Raw genomic sequence first — 21,735 nt, 5'->3', positions numbered from 1 at the left:
GGTCACAGAAGTCTTCTGTATTGATCTTGCGGTGTGAGAGCAGAGGATAACAGTTTTTTTTCTCTTCAAATTAATATCAGAGTTGGGACTTGCTAAGACATTCTTGGCTCACAGAAATGTGATTTGGGGAGAAAAATGATAAAAGCGAGAGAAATAAAGGACTTTTGATTCCTGGGAAACTAAGGGGAAAAAGAAAGGCCATGTGGTCACCCATGGTATGGAGTGGTAACACATTAGGTGAGGTGAGAGTGTTTATTTAGGGGCAATATTTTTGGTTATAAATACTGTGGAGTGGAAGAACATGTTTGGGTTGGTGCAGGGCTCACAGCTGGCTATGGAACAATCTCAGATGGCTGTAGGTAATCCAGACAGAGAAAGGTTATTTCTGAGAGAACAGTCAGTTAGGTGTCCTGGTATAAGCCACTGTAAGGTCTGTTTACTTTGAGAATGGAGACAGCCAGACTCCACCTATAAATGCAAATTGGAACACCCCAGAGGAGGTAGCTAATATGCTTTGTATGCAAGCCATGTGGGACTGGCTTTGTGATGACTGGGATAATCAATAGCTGAATATGCTCATTAGACAGGTCATGGTAAATGCTGTGGTTCAGGGGGACCCTTTAATGTAGCTGTCCCATATAACTTTACTTCTGCAAAACCAAAGGACAGTTCAGGAAACCTTACTAAATGTGTTGCCTGAGCTTTACACCATGGGTCTTACATGTGCTAACAAAAACACTAGGTCAGTCAACAATGAGGGAAGGCAGAGGGAAGAATCAAAGGACGCCTCCCAGGAATTTGAAGAATTTTTCAAAAATTATTAAGAAAAGTGAATGAAGAAAACATCAATAAAGTGAAACTAAGGGGAAAAGAACAGGTAAGTCAAGGGACTCATTCCAGCAGGGTGAAAATCTTTAGGTGGCTCTTAAGAAATAGGATAAACAAAATGAAAATTGATGGGGTTAAATCAAAGATCATGATACAACACTATCAAAGGTTGGGTGGACCAAAGGGAGCCCCTGCTTGTCCTCCAGCGTAAAAGGGTTCTAAACAGGTTTACTGCATTTACCCTGGTTTGGAGAAATTTTAAAAATCAGAAGGCAAAGATTGCAATGGAAAAGCTGATCAACAATTGCTCTGGACAATGTTGAAGCAGATTAATCAAGGTAAAGATTGACAAATGAACAAGGGTCCTTTGGATCAACCCCCTTCTGGGGACCTAAAACCTTATGTTCACAAGTGGGTAAAATGGTGGGAGGGTGGTATGAAGGGAAATTTCTGGGACTTTTTGATATTGGCGCCTCATGTACTGTGATAATAAGATCCATTGGTGATGCCCTGACGTGGGCTACAATTAAATTGAGAAAACATAAAAATGTAAGAGCTAATAGGATTATGAAAGTTGAAATGATTAAACAGGCTTTATGTAAAGAACTTGCTTCTCCTTTACCTCAGTGTTTTATGGGAATGGATATTATGTCTAGCTGGGAAACACTTTTCCCACCTAGAATTATAAAGCCTAAACCTATAGATAAAGTCCTAACAGAGGCAGCAGTTTAAAAAGTAAGGGTTGATGGAATTAAGGTAAAGCTGTATAGAAAAGTTAGTGTATTTAAATATGCTTCTTGTGAAGTTGTGGCATCTCTTTTACCTGATTGTATTATTGTGTGTGTGTGATGGATTAAATGTGTCCCCCAAAAGTTCATGCATTGGAAACTTGACCCCCATGTTAAACTTGACCCCAGTGTCAAGAGGGTGGGAAATCCTATTACAGTAATTGAAAAGTGGAGCCTTTAAGAGGTGATCAGTTTGTGAGAACTGTGCCCTTGTGAATGGAGTGACCCATTCGTGGAGTAATGAGCATGATTCTGGTAGCTTTATAAGGAGAACAAGTAAGGAAGTGAGCTTTCCCTTGCTCAGCCCATTCTTGCCATGTGACACCCTGCTCCCCAGGGCACTCTGTAGAGAGTTCCCAGCCAGAAGAAGGCCCTCACCAAATGTGTTCCCTGGACCTTGTACTTCACAGCCTGCAAATCTGTAAGAAGTAAATTCCATTTCTTTGTAAACTACCCAGTTTTAGGTATTCTGTTGTAAGCAACAGAAATGGGCTAGTACAGATGGACAATGTATCTGGCTGGGAGACATGTCCAGTATCTAGTACTGTAAAACAGAAGGCATGTAAATCCACCCATCCCTCAATATAATTGGACATTCTAAATGGGACCAGTAAGATTGCTTGAGCCCACAAAATGTAAGATAAAGCCTGGAGTGCTGGTAGGAAAAAATTTTCTGTGTGTTAGTTCTTTATGAAGCCTAGAATGGGGCTTATGGCAAAAGCCTGTGAGTGCATCCCAGGGGTGACTCCTAGGACTTTGGGGTAGAGAATTTAAATGATATTTACAGGACAATGCTAACCGGGGAATGCAAGGAGGAGATACAAGTCCCCAGGACCAACTCCAGAATTTTAAGAAGAGCTACTGGAGTCTGTCATTGGACAGCTCTCAACTAACAATGTGTGGCTTGGTTTGTGGATGGTGGTTCAAGGTGAATAAACCACATCTGTCTGGAAGGATGCCACTCTGATCAATAAAGACAAAAACAAGTCAGCTCAGTGAGATGAATTGCATTGTTTTTGTAACAGTTATGGAAGAATTGAACAGTAGTAAAAACACTCAAAGGCAGTAGCCAAAGGCCTGTCGATACAATCAGGCAGTAGGGCAATGGAAACATGGCCTGTTAAAAGGGTACCTGATTAGCTCACTTGGAAGAGTGTAGTGGTGGTAACATCAAGGTCATGGGTACCAGCCAACTGTCAAAAAAAAAACCCCAAAATAAAAAATGAAGGTGTACCTGCACAGCCCTATGGAAATTTAATGGGTACACTAAAGTATAACACGTCAGAACTCCCTTCCAGGTTCCAAAGGTGATTGGAAGTGACAAGTAGATACTCCCACGTGCTAACTTAAGGTGGCCACATAGGTCCGTGAAATGAGTAGACACAGGGGCACTGCAGCAATGCAGAGATGGGCTAAGTCTATGTTCCTCTTCAATCCTCTGAGACACAAAATGCAAGTAAGGACTATTCTGTCTGCCAGCAACAGAGACAGACTACACGTGGCCCTGTGGCAGATTCCCTGGTGGGAAGGCCCAGAACATAGGTGGCAAGTGAGACTGATGGTAGTAGCCATGGCGAGGGTCGGGAGTGGAATGAGTCTACAAATGGGACTAAACAGGAATACACCCTAATTTTGGACTGGGTTTTGCTCACTAGGTGGTAGTGGCAAATGCTCAGAGTGCTAGAAAAACCAGAACAGAAGGTTTTGCACAGATTTGGAGGGCAGACCATTATTTCTCCAAACCAAGGAACACACTGTACATTCCATAATGCCCAACAGTAGGCAGAGAGGTAACCCCGAGTAATAGTTTGATAGAGAATTAGAATGGGCAAATAGAACATTGGCTGTCTAAAACAGGGGACGATAAAAGCACGAAGGGTTGGCTTACGCGGTTTCATGAGTGTGCTTACACTCAACTTGAGTGGGACAAATAGAGTGTCCCCACTAGATTTTCCTCTGTTTTTACGGTGGATCTTGGGAAGTGGGGGGAGGAGAATGCAATTCTTACTAAGAGAGGAGTATGCTACTATAATGATTATACTTTTTTCCTTGTTATTTATAGGGCCTCACCTTTTTTTTTTCCCTACCCAATGCAGTGGTCCAATGACCATGGCTTCCAACTTCAAATGCTGGAAGCAGGGATGATTCACAAACACAAAACTGTAACTATGTTTTTAAACCTTATGTCAGAATTCCTAAGGGCCTGATGAGGACAGCTTGTGCTTTCATCCTCATCTTGCAAAATTGGGGTTAACAGTGAATGTGGTTCTACTGCCTGGTGGGAAAAATAGCCCACTAGTTCTCCACCTGTGTAACCTTATCATATGCAAGTAGGAGTGGACTGAGGGGGAGGTACTTGACAGACTAGTATTGCTGCCTGTATTCTCGACTAGCACAGTGGCTGATCCTAACATTCCTTACACAGGTGAAAGTTTTGGGTATAAATGGAAAGAAGTAGGAAAAGCAGCTGAGGGTAAAAGAATAAATAAATGGAATATGTAATGAGTTAGTTGTTGTTTTCCGATTAGCTAAGCATAAGGTTCTTTTTACTGTTCATATTGGGCTTGATTTGCCTAAGCAGCAATCAAAGGCACTGGAGCTGTCTCAGCCTGATGGTGTCCCAGTTAAAACTTTTTTAAGTCTAGGTGTTTTTAAATTATATATTATTTTATGTTATGTTACATACTATGTATTATCTTATAAATTTTTTAACTTTTTTATTATAATATGATACACACAATATAAAATTTTCATTATGTTTAGTACATTCAAATTGTGCAACCATTCAAATTGTTGTTTACAGTATTATTTGTGTTACAATTTTCTACCTTTTAGTGTGTTTTCAGAAACATAATATCATTTACAAATAGACATTTTCCCTTTTGCTTACAATTCTTTTCTCACTTCTTTTCTTTGCTAAATTGTCTTGGCTATTTCTTCCAAGGTGATATTGTATATAAAGATTTGGGACTCCTTACTGTTATTTGTAACTTTAGTGGAAGTTTTCCTAGTGTTCCTCAAATGAACTAAGAGGGCTTTATCCTGTCATTTGTGTGAAGATACATCAATTTCTAGTTTACTGTTTAAATGTAACATTAATCCCTGTTGAATTCTGCCAATAGCCTTTTTTTTTTAGTTTATGCATTAACACCCAATTTTTCTCTTTATCTATATATCTAAATGGACTTTCTAATATTAAATCTTACCTGCATTCCTGGTATAAATTGGATTTGCTCATCATATATTATTTTTAGACAACAACTGTAAACAGTCTGACAGTATTTTACATAAGATTTTCCTATGTATATGCAGACAGTAGCATTTTCTGTAATCCTTTATTTGCAGTAATTTTATAAAAATCTTGGTATCAATATTCTTTTCAGATACAAAAAGTTATTTTAAACTTTTTCTATTTCTTCAGTGTCCTTTGAGTATTTCAAGTTGCATAGATTTAAATGCATTTTTAAAAGATTTTAAGAATTTCTTCATTAAATCATCTTACAATGTTTCATCTCATGGTCTGTTTTAGATTGTCTGTCTCTACTACTGTCAATATTGGTAGAGTAGATTTTTCTAGACAATTTTCATTTCATTTGTGTTTGCAAGTCAATATTCATTGACTTTCGCAAATTATTTAGATTTTTAAAAAATTAATGAACATTACTTTTAGAACAGTTTTAGGTGTATGGAAAAAAGACTTCAAAGACAGTACAGGGTTCCCATATACCCTGTACTCTATTATTAATATCCCATGTTATTACATTTGTTACAATTATTGTACTATTGATGCACTATTAACAAATTTATACTTTGTTTGGATTTCCTTAGTTTGAACTAATGTTTTTATTTTTCTTCCTTATTTCATCCAAGATACTAAATTACATTTAGTCATCATGTCTCCTTATGTTACTCTTCGCTCTAACAGTTGCTGTCTTTCCTTATTGTGGGTGACCTTGACAGTTTTGAGAAGTACTGGTCAGCTACATCAGGACTGTCATTGCTGCTACCAGTGAATGACACTCTACTGAAATTTATGTAGAAGTTTTCTTCTCTTCCAACTATTGATATATTCAATCATTCACTTATATAAGAATGTGCCATCTAATATTTTGAACTATCAGTTCTTGACATCATTTTTCCTTATCCTCTACCTCCATAACAAATCCTTCTCAGTTTCTTTGTGTCATCTCATTTCTCTTCTCATAATGCAGAAATGACCTGGAAGCACAGGAGTCTGAGAATAAGGGAAGGATTATATTTAGTGTAGAAAAACTCAGGGAAGCAGTGGATCCAGTTAGACACACACTTTTCTGAGAGTCTCTCATGATTCAGACCTATTTCCTGTTCTCTCCATGTTAACTTCTGTCTGCCTCCAAGGCCCATGTCTTTCCTTAACTCTCCAATACTATTTTTGAAGAATCTCAATAACACTTATAATTGTTTCTGATATGTGAGAACTGGGATAAATTGTTAAAAATACATTGTCAACTCCCCAAGTGTGCACTGCTAGTGGAGCTACAGTTGAAAAGATAATTGCAATTTCGGGTGGAAGTGAGGTTCCAGACCTTTATCTCGGAGTCTGGCTGTCTTCTTTTTACACATATACTAGGGGTCGGGACCTGCACAGTGAGTCCACTGTTCTGACAGCAGGATGCAGTTGCATGAGTATTTACTCTTTTCAACTGAGAGGCCATCTGTAAGGGAAGGAATGTATCTGGAATCTGGAAAGGAGCTCATGGTCGAAAAAAGAGTCTTCATAGAAACAGGTCCAGTGCTAAGTATCCTTGAAAAATAGAAATGATTCCCAGGGCATATGCTGAGCTGGTGGAGAGAAACTGGGTGTCCTCAGCTCCACACCAGTCACTCTTAGTGACGTTTGATGTTTTATTCTTGTACTAATATAACCTAATATTTAAGTTACTCTGTAATTATAACAGTGGAATTCATCCACTCTACAATAACCACAAACAATATTTTGGGGACAAAAGAAGTATTGGTACAAAACTTTTTTTCATGTGATGGAGAACTCAATGTCTAAGAGGAATTGCTACAATATAAATGTTTTTTTTTCCTGCAGGGTGGCCTATTATGTGTTTAATGATTACAGTAATTATATCTCCACAGAAACAAAGTGTGGTCTCCAGATTATGGAGAAACGCTTTTCCATCTTGATATTAAGCAATGATTATTTGAGGAAAAGTTAACATAATTGTGAGTTCAGAGAAAAGAATAAATCTGGGACTCAGCAGTTTGAAGATTCAGATGCATCTGGTGATATTTCTCTGTTAATAAACTTTTAATGTCAACTGAAGTTCATAATAAATGTACTATTATTTCAACAGATAACACTTCTCAGTGAATTTAATCTTTTCCGTGTTGGGATGTTTGAGGAAATCATATTTCACAGATACTGCCATGAAATTATGGAGAGTAGAAATGAAGCTATTTAAAATTTGATAATCTAGTTTTACTTTCTTCGGGGTTCATATGAAAGAGAATAACCTTCCCACCAAACAACCTTTGAAATATTGCAAAATTCATTATTCTTTAGGTGAAAATAAATCCAAATGTTTTCTGAAAACTATTTTATAGGTTTTATTATCCACACCTGAAAAACTATTCAGAAACAGGAAACATAGAATGGCCTACATTAGCTGACAATCTTAAAATAAAAAATGGGCCTTCTAAATACATTGATAATGCCCATAAATTGAATTGGAAATTACATTATACTCAGAAATTACTGACTTACGCACATTATGATGTCCAAAACTTTATTGCAAAGGTATTTGAGGTTAATTCACCTCAAGAATAGAACGGAATGACAAATATAAGGAAGAACGCAATTTACACTTATTTTTAAAAGTTACTGCTTTTTTTAAAGCAACAGTTGATGACCTGTCATTACAGGTGTCCTCCACATCCCACACCGCTGAGCACATGGTTTACTCTCTCCTTCTAGGGTTAATGGGAAATAGAAATGGAAAGGACAATCGTTGGGCTTCAAAATGCAATTGCAAAAAAAAAAAAATGCAATTGCATATTCTCTCCAGGCAGAGTCGTTCATTTTACGTTCAAGTTTGCATCTTCACGCACTGACAATTCCAAGGCTTTCAATTTAATTGCTTAAATTACTTTAATTTGCAGGAATTTTCCGGGGTCCAAGCACCGCCCCAGACTGACCGCCCCCAGTGATGATTGTTTCCAGACCTCTGAGTGGTTTCTGCCTCACTAGCAGGACTTGATCCAACCAGCGGGCAAAAAGGGCTTTCCATGTAAACCGTTTTCAACTCGTTAAGAGGAAAATATCTTGGTTTCCAGTAGAAGTGACCCACAGAACCCTAAGCTTTCACCTTAAAGCGGTTTGAAACATTAGGTTGAAAGAGGAGGGAAGCAACCCAGCTCCAGAGGTGAAATTGATTCAAAAGACTCCCGAACCGGGAAACTCGCTGTGAGAGAAGCAATAAGAACCGCACGCCCCGCCCCCGCCCGACCCTTGGCGGACCCCCCTCCACGCCCCGCCCCCTGCTGGTCGCGCCCTGCCCAGGCCCCGCCCCAGGGCCGCTGTCTCTTCCTTTTGAGCATGCGCACTTTCCTGCAAACCCGGAAGTGGACCACCCCGAGTAAAGAGCGCACAGCGGCGGGTGAGTTTCTAGATTAGACCTCCTTTTCGCAGTCTTCTGTTCTACAAATCAGGGGTGTGGGGTCGCTCTTGGTCTTAGCATTTCTGCATAGCCCCCCCATACAGTCCAAGTAAATTTAGACATCGCCGTAGGAGGCCGGGAGTCGCTTCCCTCAGGATTGTGTTGGGAAGTGTAGACACCTACTTTCGCGTCGCTTTCATACTTAAAACCGTTAGTGACCTCTCCACCTGCCCCTGACATTTACATCCTCACCTAAGAGGTGGATTCAAGTCCTTTGATCCCCCAATCTTTTACTCTTTATTCCTGAAGGTAGCGCCGGCCGCCTCAGTCCAAGACAGACTGCTTCCTTTCCCAAGTCCTGGAATTTTACAGAGCCCACGACAGGCCTGAGACACCACCTTTCCTACCTTGACCTCACGTCTTTCTCCTTCTCAGGCCAGGCTCTTCCGCTCCCCGGGCCGCCTCCTTGCAGTCACTCTTCCAGACTGGGGGAAGTGACCAGGGCCTGTCTTGTGACGTCCAGTGTTCTACGCCCTATGTTCATCCACTGGAAAATGTGCACTTGCGGGGTGCAGGAATTTTATTTTGTTCCCCTCCCTATGAATGTGGGAGTCAAGGGGATCAAAAGAAAGAGATATAGAGAGTGACTAAGAGAAGTAGAAAAACTGGGACGGAGAAAAGAATGAAGCATAAACAGATGGCAAAGTAAAGGATGAGTGAGGGATTTGCAATAAGAATGTAAAAGAGGAAACAGTAAGAAAGGGGCACGGATAGAGAAGAAAATACAGAAATTTAAAGAAGAGGATGTCCAGAGAGATTAAGGGGAGCAAAATAGGGAAAGGGGCAGCAAAAAGGGAGACCATTACCACAGAGATTGGGGGGAGAGGACGAAAGCATTGGAGCCATGGCAGACAGCGCAACAAGGTGGTGGCACAGAGCGTGGTGGCAACTGGTGACGAGAAGAGCACAGGGGAAGCACAGCAAGGAGGAAGCATAGGGAGCTAGCTTCCCACCTCACCCCACTCCCCTGAATTTATCATTTGAGCCTCACCCTCACCCTTACTTCTAGTCCATATTGCCTGCTCTTAATGTTTGTTTCTGCTCCTTCACCTCCCACTGTCATACTGGTGACATCAGGGCCCCAAGAGGAGAGCAGAGCCAGAAGGTAGGGAGGTGTGCTGGGCTTGCCCCTCCGAGTGGTGCTCAGTCTGGCTTCACAGTAGAGTGCTGAGGCATTTTGCAAATAGTCTCTTGTGCTCCCTTATCTGAAATTGCCATTCACGCAGTCAGGTTGTGGCCCAGCCTCAATAAATATTTACAGTGTCCCAGATCATTCTAATCTGTAACCAGCTTTGAACAGGAAGGCTCCTTTCTGAGGGCTGAAGACTGCCTGTGATCCATAAAGAGGTGAGGGGGCTGTGCTCTGCATCTGGTTTAGTCAAGGCCCAGTCTGTGCCATGATGGAAAGCTCAGTCCAGCCAAACTCACCATTGCTGGAGTGTGTGTGTGTGTGCACGCACACGTGCATGTACGCCCACACTTCAGCAGGAGGGAGTTCTGAAGAAAGATCAAAAAGAACAATTATTGGTCTACTGTAGTTTATTGTCCCTCAGTGCAGTAGTCAGCAGAGGACTCTCTTTCCACATGGTGAGGTCTTCCTTGTGTGTGGCTTGGCACAGGAGGCTGAGATGTTTCTAAACATTAAGAATACATTTTTGACATTCAGGACTGACTTCTAAAGACCTATGCTACCCAAGAAAAAAACCTGGAAGAGGAGAAAAAGGAAAGAAAAAGAATCAGGAATGGCTCCCACTCAGGTAAAGTGATATTCTCGATTAGTTTTTCTGTGTCTACTTCTTTTCTGAAATATGGGTGTTGGAGTTGCTAATCTTCTGTGACTCTGAAGTTTCCTGCCTGACATGTTTGCTCGCACTCACCCATGCCTTCCCTCAGTCTCTCTCATCTCCAATTAGATTCCATCTCATTGTGACCCAGTGACATGGAACTTGTGAAGACACTCCATTGGGCATGGTCCTGGGAAGGGCTTCACTCCTAGACATAGATTGGCGCCAGGGTGTGGGCTCCATGCTGTCAATGCTGTTTGGCAGCAGGGGGTGTTTAGGGACCATGTAGTGGATTGAATTATGTCCCCTCAAAACTCATTGGAGCTTGAATTGTGAAGCTTGAGTTGTGTCCCCCAAGTTTTATGTATTAGAAACTTGGCCCCCACTGTGACTGTTAAGAGGGTGGAAAATCCTATTATGGTAATTGGAAGGTGGAGACTTGAAAATGAGATTGGATTGTAGGACCATGCCACAGTGAATGGATTAAAAATGGTGGGCAGGGGTGTGGTTTTGAGGGTCTGAAAAGAAGAGGAGAGTCTATCCCTCTCTCTCTCTGCTCTCTCTGTTTCCACCATCTTGCAATGTGAGACCCCTGGGTCACTGTCACAACCACCAGATGGACTTTGGACTTCCCAGCCTCAGAAACTGTAAGCAATAAATTTCATTTTCTTTATCAATTACCCAGTTCCAAGTATTTTGTTATAAGCAATGGAAATGGACTAATACAGGCCACATCTGGATGCACTGTCAGCTCTCACTGTCAGGATTAGAGAAGCTACACAGGGAAGTCACTATTAATGTGCACAAATAACCTGCTGAGTTCTGGGAAAGGACACAAATAAAGGGAAATCTTTTGTGCCTGATTTTTTAATACATTTGAAGCTAAATTGGGAATTGAATGGAAAAGTTGAGATATACAGACATTCACAATAGAGGATGTTGTATTCTACCATTGATTTTAGCATATGAAATAAATTTAAATATCTAACAACAGGAAGATTCTTTAAACAATTCTCAGAACTTCCATCCCATGGAGACTGTTATTCATGCAGGGGCTCTCATGCAGCAGGTATTTTAGGTTAAAAATGGTTATAATTTTGCTCAGACATCCAAGCAGAACTTTTCTGTCATTAGAAAGGGTAGAACCATATTCCTGTTCCACCTCTTGTTTACGAATTGTATGTATATATATATATAATACTTTTTTTTTTTTTTTTTTTTTTTTTTTTAAAGATGACCGGTAAGGGGATCTTAACCCTTAACTTGGTGTTGTCAGCACCACGCTCACCCATTGAGCTAACCGGCCATCCCTATATGGGATCCGAACCCGGGGCCTTGGTGTTATCAGCACCGCACTCTCCCGAGTGAGCCACGGACTGGCCCGAATTGTGTATATATTTTTGTAAACATCGATGATGTATATATTTGTTTTACAATAAAACTCCAAACACACATGCAGCTTAGGCACAAAGACATAAAGTATCCCCTTTTTTGTCAAGTCTTCCTTCCTTTCCGTAGATTGGATCCCTGCCCCCCCCCCACACCCACATCTCATTGAGGCTTAATCCCCTCTGTAACTGTTGAGGGTGGGAAATCCTATTATGATAATTAAAAGGTAGGGCCCTGAAGAGGTAATTAGATTGTAGGAACCATGCTGTACTGAATGAATTAATAATGGTGGTCAAGGGTATGGTTCTGAGGGCTTTAAAAAGAGAGCAAATGAGACTGTCTCTCTGCTCAGCCATTTTCTGCCATATGCAACCCCTACATTTCTGTAAAGCCACCACCAAGGAAGACCCTCATCAGGTGTATTCCCTGTCCTTTGGACTTCCCAATCTCTGGAACTATAAGCAATAAATTTTGTTTTCTTACAGATTACCCAGTTCCAGGTACTCTGTTATAAGCAACAGAAACACAGTAATACAGCCCTCCCTCACATCTCATTGGGGAACCACTTTTGTCAGTTCTGTGCTAAGGGTCAGCACAAGTCCGATACAAATGTATAAAGGTTGGGTAGTTGGGCAGTTGCTTCTTCAAGGATGGTACATTTCCTATTTTGCTACTACCGACTAGATATTTTTTCTCTACCCCCACCTACAATGGTGCTCTTTTCCCCCAACTAGTAGTGAGATTTCTAGGCTGGTGGGTTAGTTCAGTTGGTTAGAGTGCAGCCTTGTCAAGAGTTCGGTTACTCATGCCAGCCAACAGCCTAAAATATAAAAAATAAAATAAATAAAAAGTGAGATTTCCCATTCATTTAAGCTAAACTCACTACTGTGTTCTTTTTATATTTTGAGTATTTGGGCAAAATGACAACCCTTTGTGTTTTCATTTTCCCATTCTTGAGAGTCTAAGTAGGTTTCATTAATTTGTGGAAATGTATATATAAAATGGATTTTCATATTTTTCCCAGTTTCCTTTCCATATATTTTAGGAGCTATTTTATATCCTGTAGTTTTTAGTTCTATATATGTACCCTGTTGTGTTTTTTTGAGGCTTACATTTTTTTTTAGTGTGAAACAAATCTTTTTTTGTTTATCTCATCTTGCTTTGGCAGACCTAGCTTCGTGAATGATTATGAAATACTGTGTTTCATTTCAATTTAATGTTTTATTGTTTGATATTTTGTTTACATCTCTCTTTAATTTGGATTCTTGTATAGTTCAAGTAGTATATATCATAAAAGATTCATATGGAGTTTAGCAAGCTCTTCCATTTTCATTTTCTTTTCACAGTTATGTTGGCTCTCCTTTGGCATGACATAGATTTCATTGAAATCCCACATATTTCTTTTGTGTTTGAGTGGCCCTGAAGTTCTACAGTCATAGGTCTTTGTATCACCACATCTTGCAATAAGAATGGGGCTTATCAGTCTTTGATCATGTCTTTATATCTTACAATAAAATTTGTTTTGTTTTGTTTTGCAGTTAAGTAGTGTTGGGTATGTTGATATTTTTGTGCAACAGATTTCTAGAACGTTTTCATCTTGTAAAACTGAAACTTTGTACCCAGTAAGCACTAATTTCCCCTCTTCCCTTTCCACATCCTTTTCTTAACCATCTTTCTATTTGTGTAATTTTGATTACTTTAGGTACTTCATATGAGTGCAATCACACAGTATTTGCCCTTTTGTGACTGGCTTATTTCCTTACCATAATGGCCTTGAGGTTTATCAGTATTGTAGCATGTGACAGGATTTCCTTCCTTTTTAAGGCTGAATCATGTCCTTTTGTATGTATATACCACTTTTTTTTTTTTTAATCCATCATCTGTGGATAGGCATTTTGGTTATTGTGACTAATGCTATGATGAACTTGAGTTTGCAAATATGTCTTAGAGAGCCTACTTTCAATTCTTAAACATACATACCCAGAAGAGGGATTGTTGGATCATATCATAGATCTGTTTTTTTAATTCTTTGAGGAAGCCCTGTAGTGTTTTCCATAATGGCTGCATCATTCTGCATTCTCAGTAAGAGTGTACAAGTGTTCCAGTATCTCAGCATCTTCCCCAACACTTGTTATTTTCTGTTGTCTTGATAATGGCCTCCCAGACTTATGTGTGGTAATATCTTACTGTGGTGCTGATTTGCATTTGTCTTATGATTAGTGATATTGAGCATTTTTTCATAAGCTTGTTGGGCATTTGTTTATCTTCTTAGTAATAGTAATGTCTAGTCAACTTCTTTGCCCCTTTTTTTGTCAATTATTTTTGTTGTTCAGTTGTAGAAGTTTCTGTATATTCTGGATATTTGCCCCTCTCAGATATATGATTTGCACATTTTTTCTTCCAGTCCATATATGATCATATGGTTTTTGCCATTTATTATGTTAATGTGCTATTAATGTGGTTCTTCTGTTGAACCACTTTGCCTTTCAAGAGTGAATCCCACTACCTTTGTAGATAATCCTTTCAATATGCTGTAAAATTTGCTTTACTGGAATTTTGTTGAAGTTTTTAAAATGAATATTCATCAGGGATATTGGTCTATAGTTTTATTTACTTATTATTCTATATTTTTATTTACTTATTTATTTATTCATTCATTCTATAGTTTTATTTTATTTGTTTGCTTATTTATTTATTTATGTTATTCTGGCTGATAAAGGGATTGAACCCTGGACCTTGGTGTTATGAACACCAGACTAACCAACTGATCTAATCAGGTAGCCCTTATAGTTTTATCTTCTCATATCTTAGTTTTTCTTTTAATTTTATTTTATTAATTTTTTTTTTTTTTTTTACATTCTATGATGTTGTTGCAGAGCAGTTGGGAGGGAGGGGGAGAGAAAAGTGGGAGGAAATGGGATGGAAGAAGGAAGAAGGAGGAGGATGAGGACTGTGGCATCCCCCTCATTCCCACAGGGGAGACCAGGGGCTTCCAGTGGTAGCTTGGTCATTGCCAGGCTGGGTGCAGATGTCAGGGGTGTGTGGCGAAAGCCCTCGCCTCCCATCACCCCAGCCTGGGAACATGGGGCCCTTCTTGGTGTGGCTTGGCGGTCATTGCTGGGTTGGATGCATATGTCAGGGGTGGTATGGCTGAGTCCCTTGGACCCCCACTGCCCCAGCTTGGGAGAACCTGGGGCACTTCCTCTGGCTGCTTGATGGTTGTCACTGGGGTGGTTGCACATGTTCAGGGGGGTGTTGCTGGGGCCCTCGTCCCCCGCCCTTGGAACTGGTTGCAGGTGTCAGGGAGCATGGCTGAGGCCCCCAGCCCTCCACCCTTTCTGACTTGGTAGCCCAGTGGACTTTTGGTCCTTCTAGGTGTTATAGGTGTTCTTTGGTGAAATGAGACCTTTACTAGGTACTATCAAACTTAGTCTCTGGTTGTGGGTACTTTGTTTTTTCTTTCATTTCTGTGTTGGATTATTTGCTGTTTCTACCACTTAAACTCTGCACTGGAACTAATTTGTTGTCCTTTGCTTACTTCTAAAATGGGGGAACTTCCTGTGGTGACCAGTACTTGAACTCTGTGGTTGAGCTGAAGTGCTGCTTTGCTGCTGATTCCCTGGGGAAGGCTTTTAGTGCAGCTCAGGTTTTGACAGTTGAGTTTATAGGTACTTCCAGCTCTCGTGAAATCTGGTGCACCTGAGTTGTGTAGAAACTCTGGTCTGGGCCTTAGTCTTTCCATCAAACTGCACCTCATGCAATTCTGTATTCCTGACCAGTTTCCTCTGAGTGATCCTATGCTGATTGGGGTGCAGATCAGCTGTCCATGCTGTGCCCCAGTGTTCCCCAGTAGTCCCGTCTCTCCCACCACTGTGCTGCAAATGCTTCCCATGGGACTGGCTGTGCGCCGGTCCCTTGCGATGCACTCACCAGCCTCTGAGTGGCTCCTTTTTTCCAGTTGTTGTGGCTCCTTGCTCTTGTGTGGGTCCACAGGAACACTATCAGTGGTCTTGCTGGCCTCGGGGCTGCTAAGGCCCTCTTCTCCCCTGCCACTCCAAGCAACTTCATCCAAAGGGCACAGCTGTGGCTTTTGCCAGCTACTGCTCCGTGTGCTCAGCAGCTCTAGCTTGGAGATGGCCAGAGCTCAAAGGGGTCCGAGCAGTTTTTTTCTTTCTCTCATGGCGGCTTCTCTGGCCTTCATGCACTCTGTAGGTCTCTCCTCCTCTTCGCCTGAGCACTAGCGGCCCCAGCTTGGCTATTGTTGCTTTTTTATAGTTGTAAATTGGTTGATTTGTGGGAGAGAGTGACATCAGGGACCAACTATTCCACCATCTTGACTGGAAGTCAATTTTCTCATATCTTTGCTTGGATTTTTATCAGAGGAATAGCAGTCTTGTGAAATGATTTTTCTAGTGTTCTCTCTTCTTCAGTTTATTGAAAGAATTTGAAAAAAATTGATGTTAATTCTTTAAATATTGGGTAGAATTATGGAGTGAATTATGGTCCTGGTCTCATTATTGGGAGATGAGTGGAAATACAAATTTACTCTTTTTCCTCTATTCTCACACCACAATCAACACAGGAGCCTTTTGTGACCAAAATGTGTGGGGATATTTCTTCATACACCAAGAAATTCTGCAGTGAACACCAGCTAGGCATCCTCTATTTCAGTTCTGTCCTGACACTATTTGCCTGGAGATAGCATCATGTCAGGTAGTTATAGGGCTCAGTCCCCCAAGACTGTTTCAACTTCAGACACCGGTTGCAAATCCGGGCCTCCAGAACTTCAGACCAGTTGGCTTCAAGTTGGGATTTTCACAACACCCTCTTAGGGTTTGATTAATTTTCTAGAGAGACTCACAGAACTTGGGGAAACACATTTGCCAGTTTATTAGAAATGGTACAGAAGAGGAGATGCATAAGGCAAGGTATGGTGGAAAGGGGCTGAGAGCTTTCATGCTCTCCCTGGGTGTGCCACCCTCCAGGAACCTTCATGTGTTCAGCTATCTGGAAGCTCCCTGAGCTCTGTCCTTTTGACTTCTTATGGGGAGGCTTCAAACAGGCATGATTAAAGCATGGGCAACCATGTAGAAATGTGATTGTACCAAAAGAGTATGACCTAATAGTAATAGAGTTGGGAAACCCAGCAAGGCCTGTTGGGTTGAGATTTTTTGAACTCCCTATGAAACATTTCTTCTCGGGTATGGGGCAGGACCCATTCTAAGGTGTTATGGCCTACAATCAGACAAGGTAGGTCAGATCATTTATTTCTGGCCAGCTTCAAGACAGAAAGATGGAGGAAGATTAGAGTCCTAGCTTAGGAAGAAAAAGGAGCAGGTGAAAGGATGTCATAAGAAGGTAGCCAAAAACTGTGGATGAAAACACATATATAGAGAGCTATATATAGAGAGAGATATATACAAATAGAGAGAGAGAGAGAGAGAGAGATGTACATGAGGGGGCTTCTGAAGTTCATGGATAGGTTCATATTATCTTTTAATTCTATTTTCTAACAACTTTTTGAAGGACCCTTGTATTTATATTGTAATATCCCAAGAGGCTTTTGATTACTGCCTGAGTCTCCTTACTACTTATAGGTCTCTTCACATTTTTAATTTTTACCTTATTTAGTCATTGTAGACTGCTTATTTATAGGGATTTATTAATTTCTTCTAGATTTTCTAATTTGTTGACATATACTTGACATGGTTGTCTGTTTTACTACTTTTTCTTTCTGTGATGTCAATTTTATTTTATATTAATTTATTCTTTTGGTAGCCTGTCAGTACAGGGATCCAATTTGTCTTTGTGACATCAATTTTAATTTCCCCATTTTTCCCACTGATTTTCTGTATACTAGTTTTCTCTCCTTTTTATAAGTTATTTGAGGTAAGCATTTGTCAATTTTGTTGAGTTTTTGAAAAAATTCACCCTCAGTTTTATTGATTGTTTCTATCCTCTATATCATCTATGTCTCACGTGATATTCATTATTTTCTTCTTTCTGCTTATGTAGTGTTTATTCTTTTTCTGGTTCCTTGAGGTATAAATTTAGGTTGATTTGAGTTCTTTTTTTCTTTTTTAACATAAGCTTTACACTTCCCATTTACTTACTGCCTTTACTGAATCCTGTAAGTTTTGGTATGTTGTGTTTTCATTTGCCTATGTATCCAGATATTTTTAAATTCCCTTTTTCTTTTTTGACCCATTGATTATTTTAGAGTTAGTTTTTTAATTTCCTCATATTTGTTGTCTTTCTTTTTTATTTTCTTCTCATTTCAAGATTTATTCTTTTTTGTACAGAGAAGCAAATGTGAGTGATTTTAGATTCTTAAATTTTTAAAGATTTGTAACTTAATATGTAATCTATCCTGGAGATGTTCTGCATGTGGTTGAGAAAAAGGTATATTCTGTTGCTGTAGGGTGCAATGTTATGTATTGCTCTTTTAGTTCCGTTTGGGGTATAGTGTTGTTTAGGTTCTCTCTTTCCTTCTTTGTGTTCTTCTGTTTGTTCTATCCATAAATGGAAGTGTCTCATTGAAGTGTCCTGCTATTATTGTGGTGCTATCTAATCCTCCCTTAAGTTTTGTTAATGTTTGCTTTATATATTGAGGAGTTCTAATGTAAGGGACACATTTATTTATAATTGTTATATCATCCTGGTTAATTGACTCTTTATCAGTATACATAGCCCTTCTTTGTCTCTTATGACAGTTTTTACCTTAAACTCTATTTTGTCTGATGTAAGTACAGCTACCCCATTACCGTGGAATATCTTTTTACATCCTTTCACTTATACCCTGTGTCTATCCTTACATCTGATGTGACTCTCATGCATACAGCATATAGTTGGGTCTTGTATATTTCATTTTTCTCTACTGAGTCATTTTATTGCCTTTTAATTGAGGCCTTTAATCCATTTAATTTTTTTTCTCCTTTGTTGATTGTTGGGCACGGGTCAAATCCTGGACCTTGGTGTTATTAGCACTACAGAGCTAGCTGGTCAGCCCTAATCCGTTTAAATTTAAAACAGTTACTGATAGGAAGCGACTTACTATATTACCATTTTGTTAATTGTTTTCTGCATATCTTGTAGCTTTTTTGTCCCTCTTTTATAACCTTGCTGCCTTGTTTTGTGTTTTGTTGATTTCACGTAGTGACTTTTGATTCTCTTCTCCTTTCCCTTTGTGTATATACTATAGATATTTTCTTTGAGGTTGCCATTGCAATTACATTAAATACGTCAAACTTACAACAGTCATTTACACTGATAACAGCTTAAATTCATTGCAAATAAAATCTCTCAACCCACTACATGTCTGTCCTCTCACCTTGCATGATATTATTTGTAGCACAAACGACCTCTTTTTGTATTACATATCCCTTAACATAGATGCATAATTACTTTTTATGGTTCAAACATTCTGTACCAGATTTAAAATGATCTACACACCATATTAAAATACTACAGGATTCTGTATTTGTCTATATATTTACCTATACTAGGGAGTTTTATCTTTTAGTACATTTTGTTTTAAAGGTTTTTATTCATTACATCTTGAAGGGCTGTCTTCAGAATTTCTGTTAGGGTGAGTGTCTTAGTCATTTTGGGCTGCCTACCTCAGGCTGAGTAATTTATAAACAGCAGAAATGCATTGCAAACAGTTGTGGAGGCCGGGGAGTTCAAGATCGAGATGCCAGACCATTTGGTGTATGGTGTGGGACCATTCCTCACAGACAGCTCCTTCTGTGTGTACTACGTGAGGGAAAGCAGCTGATGACCTTTGTCAAACCCTCTTTTATAAGGACACTGATCCCATTCGTGAGGGCTCCTCCCTATGATCTAATCATCTCCCAAATGTTCCGCTTTTTAATACCATCACCTTAGGGGTTAGGATTTCAACATGTGAGTGGGGGGAGAGGACGCAATCATTCAAACCATCACGGTAGATTTACTGGTGATGAACTCCCTCAGCTTTTGATTATCTGGGGAGGACTCAATTTCTTCACCTTTTTTGAAGGACAGTTTTCCTAGGTGTAGTATTTTTAGTTGCCAGTTATTTTCTTCTAGCAATTTGAATATATTATCCCATTCCATTTTAGGCTGCAGTGTTTATACTGAGAAATATCCTGATAATAACGTAGAAGCTCCCTCTTGGGTTAGCTTTTCTCTTATTGTTGTCAAGATGCTTACTTTGTCTCTGACTTGTGAGAATTTGAGTATATGTTTCAGTGTAGGTATCTTGGATTTATCCTAGTTGGAGTTCCTTAAACTTCTTGAATTTGGGTGTTTCTGTGTCTTTTGAGATTTTGGACATTTTTGTCCATCGTTTCTTTAAATAGACTGCTGTGCCTTTCTCTCTCTGTCCTCCTCCTGGGACATACACGTGTTTATGATGTTACCATTGCTGGTGTTTCACAAGTCCCTTAGTCTCTCTTTCTTTTTCTTTTCTTTTCTTTTTTTTTTTTTTTTTTCCCTCTCTTTTCTTGTTTGCTGATTTTTTTTTTTTTTTGGACTTGTGAAGTCAGTTGTTGAACTCATATATTGATTTTTTTATTTCAGTTGTTACATTTTTAAGCTCCAGAATTTGTTGTTGTTCTTTGTAGTTTCTCTTTGTTGATATTCTCACTTTGTTCATACATTGCTTTCATGAGTTCGTGAAGTTGAAGTTATCTACATGTGCTCCCTTTTAATTCATTGAGCATTTTAATGACTCTTATTTTGAATTCTTTGTCTGGTTATTTGTAAGTCTTCCTATGTTTATTGTTGGTTTGTAGTGATTAAATTTGTACCTTCATATGCGCCATGTTTCCTTTTTTTTTTTTTTTTTTTTTGTATGTCTTATATTTTTTTAGGACTCAGCATTTCACAAATCAGCCAGCTCTCCCAATTTTTGGTGTCTGGCTTTGTACAGGGAGGATACTTTCTAGTCAAACTGTCTAGAAATTCTGGAGACCTCTCATGCTTTTTCTGAGGACGTGTTCTCACTGGGATTTTGCTTATAATCTCACAGCTGAAGAGGTTTGTGAGTTTCTACTCAGGAGTTTCCGTGTTCTCTGCCTGCTATTCTGTAACCTCTGTAGCCTCTGCTGTGCCATAGTAGTTGTTGTCTAGATCTCCACCTAATGTCTCTCTGTGTTACTTAAGACACTGGTTTTAGTTGATATCCTTCATTCTCAGAGGCCCCTGAACTGGCACCTGTTACTTTCACTGCTTATCTTCAAATAAGACAAACCTGTCTGTCAGGCCATACCCTGAAGAGTCAAAATGTAAGATGGATGTTCCCGTATTTTCCCTCCACTAAACCAGGAATTATTGAGTTTCTTAAAATAACACCATGTTGTGCATGGGCAGGGGCTTTGGCGATTGAGTGCCAAGAATTTTTTTACTTGGTTTCCATGAGGCTGACTGAATTTTCTGTGACACAGGAACTTTGTATGCAGTTTCTAGAGTTCTCACACAGTCTGTTTGTTTATTGTAGTGAAGCCTATGTCTCAATGGGGGAAGTAGAGTTTGGAGCTTCCTATATCTCTATGTTGTTGACATCACATTATAATTTCTTCACATAGGTCTGCAAATGTCTTTTAATTAGGGATATTGCTAATGGAAATGTACAATGTCTCTTATTTGTGTGTGTGTATTATTTTTGTAATTGGAACTAATAAAGAAGATTACATATTGTTATTAGTTCCTATATTTAAACATTATTTTTCCTGGTTGTGATCATGCCATCTGTTGGTTTTAACAGATTCTGCTCTTTGTTCTCTCCCCTTTCCCTTATGTCTCACCTTTCCCCTGTGCTGCTAGTCTCTGCTCAAGCATCCTGTGCAATGGTGATTGGCTGCAGCCCTGGCCAGCCCCTTTTTGCCTTTATTTAGAAAAATGCATCCAGTTTTTACTGCTTATCATGATCATTGGTAAAATGTTCTTGCTTAATAGTTTGTTTTTCTCTTTTCAGATTTCTTTTTTGGCCTTATTTTTAATTTGTTAGTAATTTCTTCAAATATTGACTGCTATAATTTATATTGTTTTGCCCTTACTCTGTTAAATTGATGTATAATAGTAATAAATTTTTAAATCTTGTATCATAGTTTTATTAGTGGGATAAATTAATAAACTCCTTTGGGCTGTTGTTAATGACTAAATATGGAAATTTAAATGAAAAATTGTATTTATATTTTTTGAATATGGGTATTTAAGAGAGATTGGAGTTCAAGTTTTTAATGTGTTTTTTCATTTTAT

General features: G+C 39.3%; 2 protein-coding genes across 2 annotated transcripts in view; one reads left to right on the top strand and one right to left on the bottom strand.

Moving 5' to 3' along the window:
• The window catches only part of LOC134372946 (zinc finger protein 208-like), a 563,224-nt gene that overhangs the window by 88,257 nt on the left and 453,232 nt on the right, over positions 1 to 21,735 (bottom strand).
• The window catches only part of LOC134371657 (uncharacterized), an 89,465-nt gene continuing 75,953 nt past the window's right edge, over positions 8,224 to 21,735 (top strand). Inside the window, 2 exon segments of the mRNA XM_063088513.1 lie at positions 8,224 to 8,260; positions 9,987 to 10,077. Coding sequence (XP_062944583.1) covers positions 10,006 to 10,077 — 72 coding nt within the window. The 5' untranslated portion in view covers positions 8,224 to 8,260; positions 9,987 to 10,005.

Source organism: Cynocephalus volans, chromosome 3, assembly GCF_027409185.1.
Source record: "Cynocephalus volans isolate mCynVol1 chromosome 3, mCynVol1.pri, whole genome shotgun sequence".
Taxonomy (NCBI): domain Eukaryota; kingdom Metazoa; phylum Chordata; class Mammalia; order Dermoptera; family Cynocephalidae; genus Cynocephalus; species Cynocephalus volans.
The sequence above is the reverse complement of the archived record's forward strand: the minus strand, read 5'-3'. Positions and strand labels throughout refer to the sequence as shown.